General features: G+C 38.5%; 1 protein-coding gene across 1 annotated transcript in view; it reads right to left on the bottom strand.

Annotated features, from left to right (window-relative positions):
- LOC128700979 (mucin-5AC) overlaps positions 1–23294 on the bottom strand; it is a 121591-nt gene that overhangs the window by 45441 nt on the left and 52856 nt on the right. The window contains exons 6-9 of the mRNA XM_070080271.1: positions 20597–20611; positions 12627–12794; positions 4026–4159; positions 3437–3564 (exon numbers count right to left, since the gene is read on the bottom strand). Of these exons, the coding sequence (XP_069936372.1) occupies positions 3437–3564; positions 4026–4159; positions 12627–12794; positions 20597–20611 (445 nt within the window). The remainder of the gene's footprint in view (positions 1–3436; positions 3565–4025; positions 4160–12626; positions 12795–20596; positions 20612–23294) is intronic.

Below are 23294 nucleotides of genomic sequence, written 5' to 3'. Positions count from 1 at the left end.
AACTTTGTCCTTGGAGGCAAAGAGGGGAATGTATGAGAGTATAGTTTTACCAACGCTCTTATATGGGTGTGAAGCGTGGGTGATGAATGTTGCAGCGAGGAGAAGGCTGGAGGCAGTGGAGATGTCATGTCTGAGGGCAATGTGTGGTGTGAATATAATGCAGAGAATTCGTAGTTTGGAAGTTAGGAGGAGGTGCGGGATTACCAAAACTGTTGTCCAGAGGGCTGAGGAAGGGTTGTTGAGGTGGTTCGGACATGTAGAGAGAATGGAGCGAAACAGAATGACTTCAAGAGTGTATCAGTCTGTAGTGGAAGGAAGGCGGGGTAGGGGTCGGCCTAGGAAGGGTTGGAGGGAGGGGGTAAAGGAGGTTTTGTGTGCGAGGGGCTTGGACTTCCAGCAGGCATGCTTGAGCGTGTTTGATAGGAGTGAATGGAGACAAATGGTTTTTAATACTTGACGTGCTGTTGGAGTGTGAGCAAAGTAACATTTATGAAGGGATTCAGGGAAACCGGCAGGCCGGACTTGAGTCCTGGAGATGGGAAGTACAGTGCCTGCACTCTGAAGGAGGGGTGTTAATGTTGCAGTTTAAAAACTGTAGTGTAAAGCACCCTTCTGGCAAGACAGTGATGGAGTGAATGATGGTGAAAGTTTTTCTTTTTCGGGCCACCCTGCCTTGGTGGGAATCGGCCGGTGTGATAATAAAAAAATAATAAGAAATATTGTGAAGTAGATTAGTCCATTTCAGACCCCCAAACATACACGTACAAACGCACTTACTTAAATACACTTACATAATTGGTCGCATTCGGAGGTAATCGTTATGCGGGGGTCCACTGTACTGGCTCCCGCACTTGCATGTGTTAGTGTGACTTGTAAATGGCCCAAGTCGGACCAAAACATCACAGTAAGTTTCTCTCTCTCCTGTGTCTAGGTTATTCGTGTGTTGCTTCATGATGACATGAAAAATTAATTTGACGAAAGGTGAATAAAAATGCTTTGAAGTCCTAATAACAATGAATAACCAATTCTATCTGATCTAAGTTTATCCTGAAATGTCCGTCAGGGGTAAAAAATCTAACTCGGCAGAAATAAAGTTATCTTTGTCTAAAAACCACTAATACCTGGGAATAGCATAAAATATATAGAATTCTGGGTATAATGTGCATAAATAATACAGTAAATTCTCTCAAAAAGTACATCCAAAACTGAAGAGTGCACGGGAAGGCCTTCATAGCACAGGCTATTCAATTTTGGAGATACTTTTTCCATTGCATTTACAAAAAAAAAAGATACATCATGGAGCTCTATGAGAGAGCAAAAATTATACAGCCAAGTCTCAATTAGCGCAGGTTCAAACAATGCAAATTTCAATTTAGTGCAAAATTAATTAATGCTAGTTTCCCCCCAAACTCTTCAAATCGTGTGCGAAAATTACACATAATGCAAACAGTGTGAATTCGAGCAATGCGACCACCTCATGGGATTCACTATTGCCACTAACTGAAGCCCGGCTGTAATTAAGAGAACATTTGCTTCTTGGTGTGTCCCGGGTACCAAGACTCACATAATGTTGACCTCCACAAGAATAAAACAAATAATGAAAGATATCAATACAGAAATAAAAGTCAGAATAATGTGGTTGGAACACTTCATAATGTAACTACATACGACTGAACAATCTCTAAATAAAGTTTTGATACATCTAGGACTTTATTTTATTTCAACAAACTAGCTGTCTCCCACCAAGGCAGAATGATCCCCCCTCCCCCCCCCCCAAAAAAAAAGTGCTTTCACCCTAACTTACTCCATCACTGTCTTGCCAGACGGGTACCGATACTACAGTTAAAATTTCACCCTAACTTACTCCATCACTGTCTTGCCAGACGGGTACCGATGCTACAGTTAAAATTTCACCCTAACTCACTCCATCACTGTCTTGCCAGACGGGTACCGATACTACAGTTAAAATTTCACCCTAACTTACTCCATCACTGTCTTGCCAGACAGATACCGATGCTACAGTTAAAATTTCACCCTAACTTACTCCATCACTGTCTTGCCAGACGGGTACCGATACTACAGTTAAAATTTCACCCTAACTTACTCCATCACTGTCTTGCCAGACGGGTACCGATACTACAGTTAAAATTTCACCCTAACTTACTCCATCACTGTCTTGCCAGACGGGTACCGATACTACAGTTAAAATTTCACCCTAACTCACTCCATCACTGTCTTGCCAGACAGGTGCCGATACTACAGTTAAAATTTCACCCTAACTCACTCCATCACTGTCTTGCCAGACAGGTGCCGATACTACAGTTAAAATTTCAAACATCCTCACCACCACTTCAGAGTGCAGGCACTGTACTCCCCACCTCCAGGACTCAAGTCCGGCTAACTGGTTTCCCTGAATCCCTTCATGTTACCTCGCTCACACTCCAACAGCAATATGCAAGTATCATACTGATTATGACTTGCCCTTTCATCTTTTTGTCTTCCTGAATATTTCCATCTCAGAATTTCACACCGAGTTTCTTGGATAAACCACAACTTAAGATAACCTCCTTCCCTAACTGAGATAACCTCCTTCCCTAACTGAGATAACCTCCTTCCCTAACTGAGATAACCTCCTTCCCTAACTGAGATAACCTCCTTCCCTAACTGAGATAACCTCCTTCCCTAACTGAGATAACCTCCTTCCCTAACTGAGATAACCTCCTTCCCTAACTGAGATAACCTCCTTCCCTAACTGAGATAACCTCCTTCCCTAACTGAGATAACCTCCTTCCCTAACTGAGCCAAACCTACAGCATTCCACTGTGCTAGGTTCCAATAGGGTCTCTGAGATTTGTGAATTAAAGCTGCCAGGAGGATAAACAAATGAAATACACTTGTGTGCTGCCACACTATACCTTCATATCTTGATTTAATCTGACATTTCAGTGTACAGATGCTCCTTGCTGTATGATGGTTCCACTTACGATATTTTGACTTTACGATGGTGCTATTGTACCATCGTAAAATAAAAATATCATCATTGTATAATACTGTACATTTATTGATAGGATAATTTGTATTCACTTATTTACTTTTCAATAATGGTATTTAGTTACAGTAATTACTTGTTTATTATTCAGTGAGTAGTTATTTATTTATCATACATTCATATTCGACTTCAGATATTTTCAACTTACGATGGATTCATCGGAACGCAAGAACATCATAAGTCGAGGACCAACTGTACTGTATTTGTTAATTATCCTTCCTTCATAAACGAAGCTAAAACTGCCAAGTGCTTCCCTGATATCTTGAATTAAACTAACATTTCAGTGTACTGCAATATATAAAACACTGTGTGAAAAACACATAGGTAAGTGAAATCTGATTGAGAATGCAGACAATTTTGAAAGGATCAGAGTGAAAAAGTCCTCACCTTCTGGCTTCCTGTCAAGACTCTGGGCTGAAGTTGCTCGCTTGCGGCTCAGCTCTATGTCGCCGCACTCCGATGCACGCCGGGTGATGGACGTGTCCACAAGATGCACATTGGTCGTCGAGGTTGCTCTGCACAACAACGATTCGTGTTAAGCACCAGGAGGGAATGAAAAACCGAGGTAATTTGTGTAAACTGACAGTGTACAAGAAACGTATGGTGCATTATTATTTTTGTTGCCATTATTGCAATGTATAACTGACCCAAAAATTTATCAGACAATGTTCTGCCCTATGTAGAGCTTTATCAAGTCATGTTTCACTGTGTGTAGAGCTTTATCAAGTCATGACATGACATAGCTCTACAGAGTGTGAAGCATGTACACATGCACACACATACACTCATACACTAAAAGTATGATTCAAACCCACATTTTCTTCTACCCAGTGGGTGAACAGTAATAAACGCACGTGCACACACACACACACACTACATACGTATATATAAAATTATTAATTCAGGCTCTTAAATATTTATTGTGTAAAAACACTCGTCAAAATTCAAAACAAATGAAAAACAGAAAATGAGGAACCTGCGAGAACTCCAGTATGAGGCATTGGTGCTGTTGTCTTTGGGGTCCAGCATCCGAGGGGTGGAACTGCCAAAGGCGAACACAATGTTGCTTCTCTCATTACGTCGCTTGGACTCCAGGCGGTGCTCGCGCTCCTGTCAGTGGAAAAATTTGGACTTGTACATGTGGAACAACAGATTATCGTCAAATTTTTCCCCTTAAATGGAGTTTAGAGGGCAAATTTGATTTAAAATGCATTCATTTTTTATTACATTCATGAGGGAAGTGCTAAACTTGTATGGGTCATACAGCACCTGAAAAAGAAGTGAGGGAATGGAAGGCATTCAGGCTTGAGGTTAGCATAGACCACCACTGTGACCACAAATACAGGTTTGTACAGATGAATCCCACACCAGAATGGCTATGTTGTGCTCTAGCTCGTGATGGTAGCTTTGGGGGGACTTTACCTAGAGTGCAATACAGCCACACTAGAGTGGGATTCACCTGTAAAAACCTACATTAGGGGTCACAGTGGTGGCCCATGCTAACCTCACCATGGTGTACAGAAATATATCATGTTGGATGAATCTCATTAGAGTCACCTAGTACAATGGTTAATGCACTGGCCTTTGGGTTTTAACACTCACTTGCCATGAGTTCAAATCCCACCCATTCCATGGTTTGTTTACAATTATGTTGTTACAATTTCCTGAGTCACAGAGCCCCAACTATGAAAGAGTTGCATTTCCGTTGTTTCACTTGCAGCTCTGAATTCTTTAAATTTTTAACATGCTGGTCGTCTCGCACTAAGACAGGGTAACCAAAAAAAGAAGAAATGCTTTCACCATCACTCACTCCACTGTTCTGTCAGAGGCGAGCTCAGATACCTCACCAAACAGCAATATCCCTTCCTTCAGAGTCCACTCACTCTGCTAGACTCAAATTATTATCCAGAAAATGAGTAAAAAATGATAAGTCACATGGACTAAATTATCATCAATGATAGTCAAAAAAGATGGCCGTGTGTCACACGGTCATAACTACAGATTAACCTTCATAAAACTAATGTTGTCTCAATATTATGTCTTGTGGACCTTGTTTGTAAGCTCCATCACCAGAATGTGAAACATTGGGACCCTACGCTGTTACATACACCCACACACTTGTACAGTAATATCATTATATTATTACTGCATATAATATTGTTATTATATTATTATTGTGTATATTATTATTATACACAATACAGAAGATTGTCAATGTGTTTGTAAGTCGAGGATTTACTTGTAGAGTAGTCCCGCCTCATCCACGGGTGATACGTTCCGAGACCTACCGTGAATAGTAGCAAAACCTACGAGTCGTTTTTTTTTTACATACTTATGATAAAGTCTAATTGATAAATTATGCACAGTAAGTGGAGAATTATCACTTTTTCACTTATGGGAAACACTTCACAGCTTCTCTCAGATTCTGAAGAACTGCCACCATCGCTACTTTTGTGTCTTGAGGTCATTATTAAGCAAAATTAAGGTTATTTTCAGGCCATGGTAAACCATGGACATTGAACCCGTGGATATGGGAGGGTTATACTGTATTATAAAAGCAACACCAGAAGAGTAGACAGACAACATGGGCCTCCCACATCAATATGTTCCACCCACAGCAACAAGTTCCTCCCAACTACAGATGGTCCTGGACTTACGATGGGGTAATGTTCCGATGAACCCGTCATAGGTCGAAAATATTGTAAGTCGAATATAAGTACATACTAAACAAGTAAACAATTAAATAACTACTGTCACTGAAAATTTATATAAACAAATATTTACTGTAACTAAATACCAATAATAACAAAAAAAAAAGGCACAATACCGGGTTATTTGTGTATAAATACCAATATTGAAAATAAAATAAATGAATACAAGTTAAAAACTTGTCGCCTTCATGTTGGGTGATTATCTCAAGTAAAGCTGAAATATCATAAATAGAACCATCGTAAGTCAAGGAGCCCCTGTATACAGGCAACATATGCCCCCACACCAATATGTTCCACCCACAGCAATATGTCACCCCCACAGCAACAAGTGCAACCACAGCCACAGCACTGCAACCTTTAACTCTCACTGGACGACTCTCGGAAAAGCACTTTATGCTACACCCCGTATGGTCAGAAACACGATTCCACAAATGCTATAAATACGTGATTAACTGGCGAATTTTGTGCAGTGCTCCAAGATGGTGTGTGTTGTGATGGCCAAGAGTGTGTGTTGAGGTGCGGTGACACAGGGCGACCAAGCTGCCCCGCAATGCCCTAAGAGGATATGGTACACTATAAGACAGAAAATGTTTGTAAACAGTTGTATTGAACAATTGTAATATTTTTTATAATACAGTATGAGAGAAATTTTTTGAAAACAGGCATACCGAACAATTAAATTTTTTGTACACTACAATACGCTATAAGACAAACTGTTAACAGTAATACCATAAAATTTAATTTTTTCAGATTACAATACAGCCTCTCCTCACTTAGTGACGTACTCGTTTACCGACACCTCAGACTTAATACAGGCTCTCTGACCAGCATGCATACCTAAATAATGTATATTAGAGCTGATTTCCTCTATTCTGTTTATTACAATATACAGTACACTACTGTATAAACATTTAAAAATATACCAGAAATGTTATAAATGGTACAAAGATGACATTAAAACAATATCAAAGATGGTTGACACAAACCCACTACCATTATAGTATGTTCCTCACTTAGCCACAAATTTGTTTACTGACGTGGTCTTAGGAACAGAACTCCATCGTTAACCCTTTCAGGGTCCAAGGCCCAAATCTGGAGTCACGCACCAGTGTCCAAGAATTTTCAAAAAAAAAATTTGTTATTTTTTCTTATGAAATCGTAGAGAATCCTTTTGTGAAGGTAATAAAACAAAAAGTACGAAATTTGGTGGAAAATTGACGAAATTATGCTCTCGCGAATTTTGATGTGTCAGCGATATTTACGAATCGGCGATTTTGCCGACTTTGACTCCCATTTTAGGCCAATTACATTATTCCAATCAACCAAATTCTTAGCTATTTCACTAGTATTACTTCTATTCTATCGATTGAGCACAAGAAATCGCCAAGTCAACTGTTTCAACTACAAAATAAAGTGATCGGAAATTGTTAATTTGGCCAATTTAACACAAAGTTCAAAATATTCCAATTTCAAAATAGGGTCCAGAATAAACAATGTAGGCATTCCTGGCACTAAACTAACATTTCCTCTGTTCATTAGTTATGTTTTGAGGCTTTACAAATAAATTCCATTTTGATTTTTTATTCACATAATGAATTTTTATTCACACCAAAAAATAGAAGATTTACTGTTATGCAATACTGTAATAATTGTATAAATATCATCACCATATTTGTGAATGTATATTAGACCCACCAGCTGACGTGTATTAGACGTGTGAGGTCGTTTGTTTACTCTTGAATATCGGCAAAAATTTAACATTTCTGCTACTTTGAGCTCAGTTTCAAGCCATTTCCAGTGCTAAAACCAATCAAAATCATCTCTATTTCTGTAATATGTCTTCCATTCTGTCAAATGAGACCAAGAAATCGCAAATACAACTATAAAAAACATACGAAAAAACACTGCAAAGTTGCTGTTTTAATCGAAAAATCATGATTTCATTTTTTTTCTCTCATTATACACAGTGTGCTGCAGGATCTGTTTTATGTGGTGCACACATACCACATAGATGTATTCTCTCATATCTAGGCCCAAATGTACCACTCACAGTTTATCAGAGTGAGCTGAGCTCATGGCGTAGATCTACGGTTTGGACCCTGAACGTAAAGCCGTAGATCTACGGGACGGACCCTGAAAGGGTTAAGTGAGGAGAGGCTGTACGCTATAAGAGAGAAATTGCTTGTAAACAGTCGTACCGTAAAATTATATTTTTTTTTGTATTTCAATACTTTCCCATGTAATAGAAGCTCCTCTATAGAGTGCAATTTTTTTCATAAATGCAAAAAAAAAAAAAAAATATCCAAAATTAAATAGCACATAGAAAGGCCTTCCTAGTACTTGTTATTCAATTTTCGATGACATTTTTGAACTGCATTCACAAAAAATATCACTATATGAAAGAGCTTTAGAAGAAAGCTTACTGTGTCTTTATTACACTGGGAAACATTAAGCTTCAGCTTATAAGATTAGTCTACAAAACACAGCATTACAGTATAGAGTAAAACCTCCTATAACAACCTACACTGACCACAGTACAAGTTGGTTAAGTAAAAATTGATATAACACCCATCGGCAAAAAACAAATATTTCCGCTACTCTGTGGACAATTTCAAGTACTCTCGGTCCTGAAACCAACTATATATTAACTTCTGTTTCAGTAATGTGTCTTCCATTTTATCAACTGATACCAAGAAACACCAACAAAACCATAAAAATCATCTGAGAAAACACCTCAAAGATGCCTTTTTAAACCAAACACAAGGTCAGTTTTGCTTTTCCCATTATGCACCACACAACACAGGATTTTTTATACTGCGCACTCACTGCACAGACCCATTCATCTAGGCCAAAATCTACCACTCACACCTTACTGGAGTGAGCTGAGCTTGTGACGCAGAACAACGCGACGGCCCCTGGCATCAATAATGTACATCTAGGTGAGACAGTGAAAGATATGGAGTTGAGGTACACAGTACTGGAGTTCTTCTGAATCACTGCATAGATGATTACAGGCCATCCTTGATGTGTGATGGGGTTATGTTTCAACGCACCCATTGTAAATCAAAAATATCATGAGTCGAAAATACTGTAAGTCGAATGTGAATATGATACCCTAAATTAATAGGTCAATAAATAACTACTGTCACTAAATAAGTCAATAAACAAATAATTACTGTAAATAAATAGTACCACAGATATATCAGATCACTTTCTAGTTGTAGCTACACTGAGAGTAAAAGGTAGATGGGATACAAGGAGAATAGAAGCATCAGGGAAGAGAGAGGTGAAGGTTTATAAACTAAAAGAGGAGGCAGTTAGGGTAAGATATAAACAGCTATTGGAGGATAGATGGGCTAATGAGAGCATAGGCAATGGGGTCGAAGAGGAATGGGGTAGGTTTAAAAATGTAGTGTTAGAGTGTTCAGCAGAAGTTTGTGGTTACAGGAAAGTGGGTGCAGGAGGGAAGAGGAGTGATTGGTGGAATGATGATGTAAAGAGAGTAGTAAGGGAGAAAAAGTTAGCATATGAGAAGTTTTTACAAAGTAGAAGTGATGCAAGGAGGGAAGAGTATATGGAGAAAAAGAGAGAGGTTAAGAGAGTGGTGAAGCAATGTAAAAAGAGAGCAAATGAGAGAGTGGGTGAGATGTTATCAACAAATTTTGTTGAAAATAAGAAAAAGTTTTGGAGTGAGATTAACAAGTTAAGAAAGCCTAGAGAACAAATGGATTTGTCAGTTAAAAATAGGAGAGGAGAGTTATTAAATGGAGAGTTAGAGGTACTGGGAAGATGGAGGGAATATTTTGAGGAATTGTTAAATGTTGATGAAGATAGGGAAGCTGTGATTTCGTGTATAGGACAGGGAGGAATAACATCTTGTAGGAGTGAGGAAGAGCCATTTGTGAGTGTGGGGGAAGTTCGTGAGGCAGTAGGTAAAATGAAAGGGGGTAAGGCAGCCGGGATTGATGGGATAAAGACAGAAATGTTAAAAGCAGGTGGGGATATAGTTTTGGAATGGTTGGTGCAATTATTTAATAAATGTATGGAAGAGGGTAAGGTACCTAGGGATTGGCAGAGAACATGCATAGTTCCTTTGTATAAAGGCAAAGGGGACAAAAGAGAGTGCAAAAATTATAGGGGGAGAAGTCTGTTGAGTATACCTGGTAAAGTGTATGGTAGAGTTATTATTGAAAGAATTAAGAGTAAGACGGAGAATAGGATAGCAGATGAACAAGGAGGCTTTAGGAAAGGTAGGGGGTGTGTGGACCAGGTGTTTACAGTGAAACATGTAAGTGAACAGTATTTAGATAAGGCTAAAGAGGTCTTTGTGGCATTTATGGATTTGGAAAAGGCGTATGACAGGGTGGATAGGGAGGCAATGTGGCAGATGTTGCAGGTGTATGGTGTAGGAGGTAGGTTACTGAAAGCAGTGAAGAGTTTTTACGAGGATAGTGAGGCTCAAGTTAGAGTATGTAGGAAAGAGGGAAATTATTTCCCAGTAAAAGTAGGCCTTAGACAAGGATGTGTGATGTCACCGTGGTTGTTTAATATATTTATAGATGGGGTTGTAAGAGAAGTAAATGCGAGGGTCTTGGCAAGAGGCGTGGAGTTAAAAGATAAAGAATCACACATAAAGTGGGAGTTGTCACAGTTGCTCTTTGCTGATGACACTGTGCTCTTGGGAGATTCTGAAGAGAAGTTGCAGAGATTGGTGGATGAATTTGAATTAAAAGTGAATACAGGAAAGAGTAAGGTTATGAGGATAACAAAAAGATTAGGTGATGAAAGATTGGATATCAGATTGGAGGGAGAGAGTATGGAGGAGGTGAATGTATTCAGATATTTGGGAGTGGACGTGTCAGCGGATGGGTCTATGAAAGATGAGGTGAATCATAGAATTGATGAGGGGAAAAGGGTGAGCGGTGCACTTAGGAGTCTGTGGAGACAAAGAACTTTGTCCTTGGAGGCAAAGAGGGGAATGTATGAGAGTATAGTTTTACCAACGCTCTTATATGGGTGTGAAGCATGGGTGATGAATGTTGCAGCGAGGAGAAGGCTGGAGGCAGTGGAGATATCATGTCTGAGGGCAATGTGTGGTGTGAATATAATGCAGAGAATTCGTAGTTTGGAAGTTAGGAGGAGGTGCGGGATTACCAAAACTGTTGTCCAGAGGGCTGAGGAAGGGTTGTTGAGGTGGTTCGGACATGTAGAGAGAATGGAGTGAAACAGAGTGACTTCAAGAGTGTATCAGTCTGTAGTGGAAGGAAGGCGGGGTAGGGGTCAGCCTAGGAAAGGTTGGAGGGAGGGGGTAAAGGAGGTTTTGTGTGCGAGGGGCTTGGACTTCCAGCAGGCATGCGTGAGCGTGTTTGATAGAGTGAATGGAGACAAATGGTTTTTAATACTTGACGTGCTGTTGGAGTGTGAGCTAAGTAACATTTATGAAGGGGTTCAGGGAAACCGGCAGGCCGGACTTGAGTCCTGGAGATGGGAAGTACAGTGCCTGCACTCTGAAGGAGGGGTGTTAATGTTGCAGTTTAAAAACTGTAGTGTAAAGCACCCTTCTGGCAAGACAGTGATGGAGTGAATGATGGTGAAAGTTTTTCTTTTTCGGGCCATCCTGCCTTGGTGGGCCACCCTGCCTTGGTGGGCCATCCTGCCTTGGTGGGAATCGGCCAGTGTGATAATAAAATAAAATATAAAAATTAAAAAGTAAATAAATGAATACTAGTTAGGGACTTGTTGCCTTCATGTTGGGTAATTATCTAAGTCTCATCTCCATAGTAATAGCTTTTGCTCCATCCTACAGTTGAAATATCAGAAGTTGAACCATCGTAAGTCGAAGAGCGTCTGTATAAGCAACAGTCTGCATAAATGGGGACTGGTCATTAGTGGTACAGTTGTCATGTTGAGTCATTCATTCACTTTATATACACAGTAAAAGGAATAAATGTAATAAGAAAACCAAAATGTTAGGTAAATGGCCACAGATGCAACTAATGTGACATTTTATTGTGGCAGTGTTTCGCTCTCCAGGAGCTGTGTCCATTTGCCTAACATTCCGTCAGTCATTGTACCATTATTACTGAAGCCCAGAATGCCAGGTCACACACACTAATTCACCTGTGACCAGTTTAAGTGTAAGCCTGGTACAAACAAACTCATCCTTTCCCTCTGTAAACCAAAAATTGATATTGCAGTCAACAAAAATGTCAGAAACTTTAGTCCGAATCTAGTGAGAACTGATCCGGGTGGAAAGTCTCTCTCTTCCTCTACCTTCAAGCATCAAACCCAACACAATAAAATGTGCAGGCACATTTGCAAAGGTTATCAGTCATACCTACTTATAATATCTCAATCACCCTTAAACACCCATTAAATTAAATTTCTAATGAATAAATGGTTTAGAAAACTGACATTGGACTGAAGACGCCACAAACTGGCAAATTATTTCCAGAATAATGATTCCCGAGTGTCGAAAATCCTCATTATTAGTAGTAGAAATAGTGAGTACGGATAGGAAGCTCATCTGTCTGGAACTCAGCAGACGGAGGATTCAGCCCCCACCACGTCTTGTGCTGGATGACCCACATGGGTTTAGCACTTAATGTGATTTAAAAGCAAGGTGGCCAGTTCACCTCATAAGGCCTTGACCTTGGATATACCACTGATGAGTTCTCAGAGTTTTCCTACTCTCAGAGCCCAGCCATGGTCAAGGCTTGTCTGATGCTAGCCTGATCAAGCAGGTTGTTGTTGCTGGTGGTCCTGGACCAGGCTTGTCTGGTGCTAGCCTGATCAACCAGGTTGTTACTGCCAGAGTAAGTACTTCCTAGCTGGAAAATTCACCAACTATTCAAGCAGAGACTTACAGCGTTCTTCCTGATGACGGCCTCCCTACGGTCCTGCTCCGCCTGCTGGATTATTCGCTTGCGTTCCTCTACTTGTGACCGTCGGTCAGCATCCCGTAGCCTCATTTCTTCAAGGCGTCGCCGTCTCTCATTCTCCTGTTGTTCTCGGAAGCGCTGTGCTGCGGCTGCCTGAAAATACATTAAGAGTGCACAGTTAAGGAGCTAATTTATTTAACAAAAGTAATTACTATATCCAAGACATTTAAAAATTTTCAATATGTGTGTGTATATGTATGTAATGTATTAGTGCAAGATATATATATATATATATATATATATATATATATATATATATATATATATATATATATATATATATATATATATATATATATATATATATATATATATATATATATATATATATATATATATATATATATATATATATATATATATATATATATACATATATATATATATATATATGTCGTGCCGAATATGTAAAACTGGTCAGTTAGCAAGAACTCATTTAAAATTAAGTCCTTTCTAAAAATTTCTCTTATACGTTTAAAGATATATTTTTTTCATTAATGTTAATGTAAAAATTTTTAATTTTGCTCCAAAAGAATCTTAGAAAACTTACCTAACCTTATTATAACAATAACAATTTATTTTAGCCTAACAGAACTAAATATATTTTAAATTTGTTTACAATAATTTAATACTAAACAAACACAGTGAAATATATTTTTTTCGTTAGGCTCAGAATGATTTCTGCGAAATTATTGTAAACAGAAATTTTCACTTGTCTTATATGGCAAGATGAGCGTTGCTATTTAAGCCAAGATCGCAAGCTTTACATATTCGGCACGACATATATATTTATATATATATATATATATATATATATATATATATATATATATATATATATATATACACATACTACATACATACATATATATTTCAACAAGTCGGCCGTCTCCCACCTAGGCAGGGTGACCCACCGAGGCAGGTGACCCACCGAGGCAGGTGACCCACCGAGGCAGGTGACCCACCGAGGCAGGTGACCCACCGAGGCAGGGTGACCCACCGAGGCAGGTGACCCACCGAGGCAGGTGACCCACCGAGGCAGGGTGACCCACCGAGGCAGGGTGACCCACCGAGGCAGGTGACCCACCGAGGCAGGGTGACCCACCGAGGCAGGTGACCCACCGAGGCAGGGTGACCCACCGAGGCAGGGTGACCCACCGAGGCAGGGTGACCCACCGAGGCAGGGTGACCCACCGAGGCAGGGTGACCCACCGAGGCAGGGTGACCCACCGAGGCAGGGTGACCCACCGAGGCAGGGTGACCCAAAAAGAAAGAAAATCCCAGAAAAGAAAATACTTCCATCATCATTCAACACTTTCACCTCATTCATACATAATCACTGTCTTAGCAGAGGCACTCGGATACAACAGTTTAAAATTCAACCTCCAAACTGCCAATATATCAAACCCCTCCTTTAAATTGCAGGCATTGTACTTCCCATTTCCAGGACTCAAGTCCAGCTAACCGGTTTCCCTGAATCCCTTCATAAAATATTACCCTGCTCACACTCCAACAAGTCATCAGGTCTCAAAAACCATTCTTTTCTATTCACTCCTATCTAACATAACATGCTCACACATACTTGCTGGAAGTCCAAGCACCTCGCCCACAAAACCTCCTTTACCCCCTCCCTCCAACCTTTTCGAGGACGACCCGTATCCCACCTTCCTTTCCCTACAGATTTATACGCTCTCCAAGCCATTCTACTTTGTTCCATTCTCTTTAAATGACCAAACCACCTCAACAAACCCTCTTCAGCCCTTTGACTAATACTTTTAGTAACTCCACACCTTCAAATTTCCACACTCCGAATTCTCAGCACAATATTTGCATCACACATTGCCCTTACACACAATATCACTGCCTCCAGCCTCCTCCTCACTGCAGCATTTACAACCCAAGCTTCACACCCATATAAGAGTGTTGGTACTACTATACTTTCATATATTCCCTTCTTTGCCTCCACAGATAACGTTTTATTGTCTTCACATATACCTCAACATACCACTCACCTTTTTTCCTTCATCAATTCTATGATTAACCTCATCCTTCATAAACCCATCCGCCGACACGTCAACTCCCAAATATCTAAAAACATTCACTTCTTCCATACTCCTCCTCTCCAATGTGATATTAAATTTTTCTTTATCTAAATCATTTGATACCCCTCATCACCTTACTCTTATCTATAAGATGGGACAGCACATGCTCAGCTCTACTCCCATAACTACAAATAGGTAAATGAACACTATATTAATATATTATTTCTAAGTTATATTCTTCTATACTACCATACCTTACAGTCACCTTTCTTAAAACTATGTATAGAGCAATTTTTTGTAAATAAGAATGAAAAACTAAATCACGGAACGGATGGGGTTTGCAATTGTGCTATTACTATTTCATGAGTCAATCTAAAATAAGGTAGCACACAGAAAGGCTTTCACAGGACATGCTATTCAACTTGCTATGCACTTTTTCAATCATGTTTGTATAAAATTACACTATACAGAATAGGTTTATAAGAGAGATGACTTTATACAGACTTTACCCTCCCTAAAACAATTCTATATTGCAGTTTGTTACAGGATATAGGTGGTCCTTGACTTACGATGGTTTAACTTACATTTCAACTTTACGATGGTGTGGCAGCACTTACTTTGCATGAAGGCGGCAAGTCCCGAACTTATATTCACTTGCGTATTTACTTTTCAATACTGGTATATTGTTAGTTACAGTAATTATTTAGTTATATAGTTAGTTACAGTAATTATTTAGTTATATAGTTAGTTACAGTAATTATTTACTTATTCAGTGAGAGTAGTTATTTACTGACTTATTAATTTAAGATATACAGTGATACCTCGACTTCTGGCCATAATTCATTCCAGAAGGCTGTTCGAGTGCCGTTACCAAACGAATCTGTTCCCATAAGGAATAATGTAAATTAGATTAGTCCACTTCAGACCCCCAAAAATACACTTACAAAAGCACTTACATAACTGTTTGAGTTGGGAGCTGTTCAAAACTCGAGGTACCACTGTATTCATATTCGACTTAGGAAATTTTCAACTTAAAGCAAGTTTGTCGGAACGTAACCCAATTGTAAGTCAAGGACCACCTGTTCATGTAAGCTAAATTCTACATAATTTTACTTAACAAACCTAAAATAACACCATATATTTATAACACATTGATAAATTATTTTAATAAAAATTATTTTATAAGACTTGAGGAACATATAAACACCATGAATTACCTAAACATTCAAAAATATAATTCACAAGACTTCTGGAGAATAAAATCACAAGAAACGTTATCAAAATTCAGCGAGTAAACAACTACATAGATAAATGGTTCAGAGAACCGACAAGTTGATAAATTAGACAAATACGTATACAACACTTGGGTATCTTTACTGTGGAAATGTTCTGCCACACAGTGACTTCTTCAGTCCAATACAAAGAATAGTGAAAATCAAAAGGACTTTGAGGTAATTAGTTCCTCAGTCTGGAGTTGACGTAATCAGTCCATCAATCTTGATGAATTGATTACAACTCCAGGTTGAGGGGTCGATTACCTCAAACTCCTACTGATCTTCACCATACTTCTTTGTATTGGACTGATGGAGCCACTTTGTGGCGAAACATTACCCAAGTGTTGCACAAGCATCTAATTCATCAACTCGTCTACAAGTGTACACCCTCATTATCCATCAGGTAGTCATTATCTTGCAACATTGCAAATGATGACATGCAGGGAGATAACGTGTAATTAAATTGGAAAAAGGAAATGTATTCTGGACTCCATGGCTCCCATATTCACATAACTTTTTTGACCCTAGAGAGGTATATCTCCACGTGTCCTTTTCATCCATTATACCTGAGTATAATACACAAATAACTAGCATATAGCTGACGGAAAGTTATTGTAATATTTCAGTCTGACTAGGACTATAAACAAAACATTATTGTAAGTTTCAGTCCAACTAAGACCACAAACGAATCATCGTCATAAATTTCAGTCCGACTAGGACCATAAACAAATCATTGTTGTAAATTTCAGTCCGACTAGGACCATAAACAAATCATCGTCATAAATTTCAGTTCGACTAGGACCATAAACAAATCATTGTTGTAAATTTCAGTCTGACTAGAGCCAGCAGCTGGCCAGCCAGCCTGCCGAACACGTATTACACTTTCCAGAATTGTTTCTCTTCACTTAGGGCATTGGTCATAAGACATTCTGAAAGGGTGTTGCACAAATGTTGCATATTTGTGCAACACCCTTCCAACAAACCCTTAAAACGAACCATCATTGTAAATTTCAATCTCCTGAGTGGAGGTTACTTACGTATTGTTGCGACTCACAAATCAAAATAACACGATTGCAAACATCCATGGAATGGGTGATTGCCATGGGTTCCAATCCCACCCAACCTGCGGTGAGTTGCAACTTTTTATTCTCTACCTGGGTAAGCTGTACCCAGTAAGGGCAAATATTAAAATATAACAGTCCTTATCAGAACTCACTGTTGATATTGATGAAGATATAAAAGCAACAGTCGGTTAAGTAAATGCTATGTTTATCACAGCTCTGTTTCCTCGCCCACACCTCTGTCAGCAATATTTAAGCACTGGTGATTTTGCCCACTTTGAGTCCTATTTTAGGTCAATTACACTGTTGCAGTCAACAAATTCTTAGCTATTTCGCTAGTGTGCGTTCTATTTTATCGACTGAGCACAAGAAACCACCCAGTCAACTATTTCAACTAACCAATTAAGTGGTCAGAAATTGGTATTTTGACCAATTTCACACAAATTTCAAAATAGCGTCCATAATAAACAATACAGGTATTCCTGGCACTACAATAACGATTTCCTTTGTTCAATAGTTATGTTCCCAGACTTTACACATGAATTCCATTTTATTCACACAATAAATTTTTATTCACACCAAAAATTAGAAGATTTGCTGTTATGAAATATTGTAATACAACGGACCCTCGAATTTCATCATCCCTTTTCTGTATGTAAAACTATACTTATTGTCTATAAAATGTATTTTTGTTAATATTTTTGGGTGTCTAGAATGGATTAATTGGATTTACATTATTTATGGGAAATATTAACAAAAAATAAATTTTAGAGAGAATAACTATAGTTTTACATATAGAAAAGGGATGACGAAATTCAAGATTCCACTGTAATTGTATAAATAATATCAGCACATTCGTGAACGCATATTAGATCCACCTGTTGATGTGTATTGGACACGTGTCATTTGTTTACTCTTGAACATCGCCAATAATTGAACATTTCCATTACTTTGAGCTCAATTTCAAGCTATTTTTACTTCTAAAACCAATCAAATCGTCTCCATTTCTGTAATATATCTTCCATTCTATCAAATAACACCAAGAAACTGTGAATACAACCACAAAAACCATATGAAAATACACCAAAAATTTTCTGTTTTAAACAAAAAATGCGGTCACAGGTTTTTTTTCTCATTTTGCTCTGTGTGCTGCAGGATTTTTTTAATATGTATACCTTACCACACAGACCCATTCTCTCAAATCTAGGCCCAAATTTACCACTCACAGCTTATCTGATTGAAGTGAGTTCATGGCGTAGAACTACGGCACTGACCCTGGCTTCAAAGCCATGGGATTACGGCACTGACCCTCAAGGGGTTATAGTTCCTGCACAAATAGATCATGTAACAGACATACCACAATATGAACTCAAATTAAGCTGTAATAAACAACTGTCAATTGATAAACAGAAGAGTGGACGAGGGACTCGAACCAATTTATGAACCGCGGTTCAAGCCTCACTTCCACTCTTCTGTTTATGTGTACTATAATATGTTTATATAAAGGGATGCATTACAGTAGTCTCCCATATCTGTGGGGGCTACATTCCAAGACTTTTCGTAGATGCCTGAAACCGCACATAGTAGCAAACCGTCTATGTGAGTTTTTCATTTACATATGTACCCATGATAAAGATTAATTGATAAATTATGCTACCATCACTACTTTTGCACTTTGAGGCCATTACTGAGCAAAATTAAGGGTCATTTTTGGGTCATGGTATACCATGAATAACTGAATCAGCGGATATGGGGGTTCTACTGTATTTTTACCGGCAACGGTTTGATTGATCAAGCTATGGCCATAAATTAGGCTTAAAGATTTGAACTCTTTAAACCAATCACTTGCATGTGCCAAGCATGAGAGGTGCCAGATCAACCAGGCTGTGATGGATGTAGGGCAGTGGGCCTCTAGCAGCTACTGCCTGGTTAACCAGGCTAGCACCAGACTAGCCTGGCGCATGGCTGGGCTCCGGGAGAAGAAAGACTCTCGGAAATCATCAAAGTCATATCAAAAGTCATGCAAACAATAAAGAAACACAATACTGTAACTAGAACAATTTACATATAATCAGGTTTTAGGAGAACAAACCTATTATATTATTTCAGCCCACCACAGACCATTGTCAAGTCACAAGTGAGCAAGAAAAATGCAGAGAAGGTGCCTTCTCTTCTCTTTCTCTTTCCCTTACACAGATGTGACTTGGCAATGGTCTATGGACCAAAACATCAACTTTCTCTTCTAAGTGCTGATTATTTGTGAGAATCATGCATCTGGGAGCCAAACTCATGAATAATAGGATAACACTAATGTGAATAACAGTCCCAGGAGCATAGCCAATGGATTATAGTACAGTATATTATGTGAGTCACAGATACAGGGAGATTTCAACTTGCAAATTATTCGTACATTGGTCTTTCAACTCGCAAAGAAGCCAATTTATGGTTTAGAAAAATGTGAGCAAATACTAAGACATAATTGGAAAACATTCGATCCTGGGACCTTGATCAAGATCCTGGGACCTTGATCAAGATCCTGGGACCTTGACCAAGATTCCAGGATGGAAATGTTTTCTAGTATATCCTAGTGTTTGCTTACGTTTTTCTAAATAAATTTGTGGTTATCTAAGGTTTATACCAAACCAATTTATAGCCTTCAACCTATTATTCCATTAACAACTGTAATACATGGAAAATTACGTTAGGTAAAAGGACACAAGTGCAACTAATGTGACATTTTATTGTGGCAACGTTTCACTCTCCAGGAGCAAAACGTTGCCACAATTAAATGTCACAATAGTTGCACTTGTGTCCTTTTACTTAATAAATTCTTGGTAATTCTACCAACATTATTATATGGACAATTTAGTATCACAGGTGTTAGTAACCATAAAAAAAATATATGCTACTTTTAAAACAATTATTTTCTTAAAACAGCAGAGTAAGTCAGCTCTCTCTCACAGCTATTCTATATAGTATAATTTTTCTTAAAACTACAAGTGAAATAAGTACAACAAGAGCTGAATAGAATCACCTATGAAGACTTTTTTTTATGTCCTATTTAATTCTGGATGAACAGGTTAGGTTAGGTAAGGTAACGTTAGGTTAGGTTAGGTAAGGTTCGGTAAGGTAACATTAGGTTAGGTTAGGTTAAATTAGGTTCGGTAAGGTAATGTTAGGTTAAGTTCGGTTAGGTTCAGTAAGATTTAGTAAGCTAAGGTTAGGTTAGGTTAGGCTAAGCTAGGTTAAGCTAGGTTAAATTAGTGGTACTTTTCGACTGCAGTTACAAAAAATCCTACTACATAGAAGAACTTTATAAGTTAGCTGACTAATATTAAATCTTTCAAACCAAGTTCACACACACATTGAAAACCCCTGTAGTGACCACCTGCATATACAGTATCATAAACCAAAAAACACATGGACACTCAAAATTTACAAATGCCCCCCAAAAATAAAAATTCCAGATACTAAGAGAGTATATAAATGGGTAGGAATTACAAAAGCATTGGGCATACCTTTGACTGGAGGCCCTTACGTACGGTAGTGAGTAAAAATAACAATATTAGAGTACAGTATGAGTTACAGTAAGTCCACGACTTACAAACATGTTGAGAATCGTCTGTATTGTGTATATCATCATTATTGTGTATAATATCATTATTATACACAATTCAGGAGGTCCCCAATGTGTTTGTAAGTCAAGGACTTATTGTACTAAGAACAGCATAGTCTCCCCCTACACTCTATGATGTGAAGAATTTAGACCCTCTTGCAATGTTTGGAAAATTTTTATTGTGGAAACGCTTCGCTAACTAGTTGGTTCCTCAGTCCACTACAGAGATGAATGGTGGAAGATGAGGAGGAGTTTGAGGTAATCAGTCCCTCAGTCCATCAATCCTGATGGACTAAACACAATGACATTAGGGTAGGTTAGGTTCATCAGGAAACAGGACAAGTGTTTCCTGACACTGGTCTTAGTCATATGATGACCCTCAGCTGGAGCTTTTGGTCATCTGACCAAGGCCTTCCACTGGCTTACCAGTCACAGACTGAATCGACTTTTTGCTGAGGGACTGATTACCTCATCTTCTACCATTTATCTCTATACTTGACTGAAGAAGCCACTGGCTGGCGAGGTCTTCCCACAATAAACTTTCCCAAACATTGCAGAAGTGCCTAATTCTTCAACCTGTCGGTTTACTAAGCCATTTACATCACTCTAATGGTCACTCCAGATAGAGTCAGCGCTTACAAAGTTCGTCTATGTAGTGGGACTTTTGATTAATGCAATTTAAAAAAGTTCATCCAAAATAGTATACTAAAAAGGCCTTTCAATGTGCTATTTAATTTTAAATGTACTTTTTTAGTTACTTTAACAAAAAATTGTTCTATATAAAGGAACTTTATAAGGAGCTTTTTGTATTTTACAAGAAAGAAGCTTTAAATTTTTGTGCTATAATGTTCTTGGACAAAAAATCGTGAATAATGAAACCACGGAACAGGTGGGGTTCGAATCCACGGCGAGCAAGTCCTATCACTAGGCTAGTGCATTCGCAGTGGTACAGTGGTTAGTGCACTGGCCTGGAGTTCTGGCACTCTTACCACGGGCTCAAACTGCACTTGCTCCATGGTTTGTTGCATGGTTAGTTCCATGGTTTATTTACAATCGTGCCATTACGATATCGTGAGTCACAAATAATGATTTGTGAAAAACCACTCTGACCGAAAAATATAATGCAAAGTATATAAAAGAGATGTGTCCACAGAACTTTAATTGTGTAAATATAAATAAATATAAATAATATAAATAAAAATAAATATAAATAATTAAATATAAATATAAATAATATAAATATAAATAATAAATAAATATAAATAATATAAATATAAATAATATAAATATAAATAATTGTGTAAATATAAATAATCCTTGTTATATACTATAGTGTTCCAGGTCCTTGGCAGCTGCACTGATCTCAATCAAGTCACATTTATATCAATAAATGTGGGGGGGGCACTGACCCCCAAAACCCTCTCCAGGTATACTCCAGGTACTGTAACATAATTATTTACCTAATAATTACCAAGGATAACTGGATACATCAGCCACTGAAAATAAGGATGATGCATTGAATGCACTGAACTATGTCAAATTAAGAACTTTAAATTTGCTAAAAAAAAAAAATCATTGAACTGCCATTATTCATATATATAATATTTTATATATATATATTTAAACTTGTACAATTTTTGAGTCGTTGAAAAATTAAAGTTGCGTCTGACAGTGCTATCAGCAACACACGTCGAAGTGTTGTGTATCAGTGGTTTCAATACCGACGTGATGAAATAGACACATGTACAACACCTGGGTATCTTGAATTAGACACATGTACAACACCTGGGTATCTTTACTTGTAGATGTCCTTGTATTGTATTGATAAAGCCAATGGACGGCAAAACATCTACAAGCAACGACACCCAGGTGTTGCACGTGTGTCTAATTCAAAATACCCAGATGTTGCAAGCAGGTGGTACTGCGCAGCCTTGATATCACTGCAATAATATAGAGGTCAGAGTGCTAAACCCACAAGAGTCACACAGCCACTGGTGAATGGGAGGTAATTAGGTCTGATCCAAGGGGCAGCTCCAACTCCTTGAGCCAAGAACTCTTCTATATCATCACCCCATTCAATGTACAGCCTTAATAGTGAGACGAGGTTACCACCACATTTTATAAGAGGGATATAGGCCTATATATAAGGCCTATCTATAAGGGGGATATAAGGCCTATATATAAGGCCTATCTATAAGGGGGATATAAGGCCTATCTATAAGGGGGATATAAGGCCTATATTTTTTATTTTATTATCACACTGGCCGATTCCCACCAAGGCAGGGTGGCCCGAAAAGGAAAACTTTCACCATCATTCACTCCATCACTGTCTTGCCAGAAGGGTGCTTTACACTACAGTTTTTAAACTGCAACATTAACACCCCTCCTTCAGAGTGCAGGCACTGTACTTCCCATCTCCAGGACTCAAGTCCGGCCTATATATAAGGCCTATCTATAAGGGGGATATAAGGCCTATCTATAAGGGGAGGTGTGTTAATGTTGCAGTTTAAAAACTGTAGTGTAAAGCACCCTTCTGGCAAGACAGTGATGGAGTGAATGATGGTGAAAGTTTTTCTTTTTCGGGCCACCCTGCCTTGGTG

Source organism: Cherax quadricarinatus, unplaced genomic scaffold (assembly GCF_038502225.1).
Source record: "Cherax quadricarinatus isolate ZL_2023a unplaced genomic scaffold, ASM3850222v1 Contig268, whole genome shotgun sequence".
Classification (NCBI taxonomy): domain Eukaryota; kingdom Metazoa; phylum Arthropoda; class Malacostraca; order Decapoda; family Parastacidae; genus Cherax; species Cherax quadricarinatus.
This window is presented reverse-complemented; position numbering and strand designations above follow the sequence as displayed.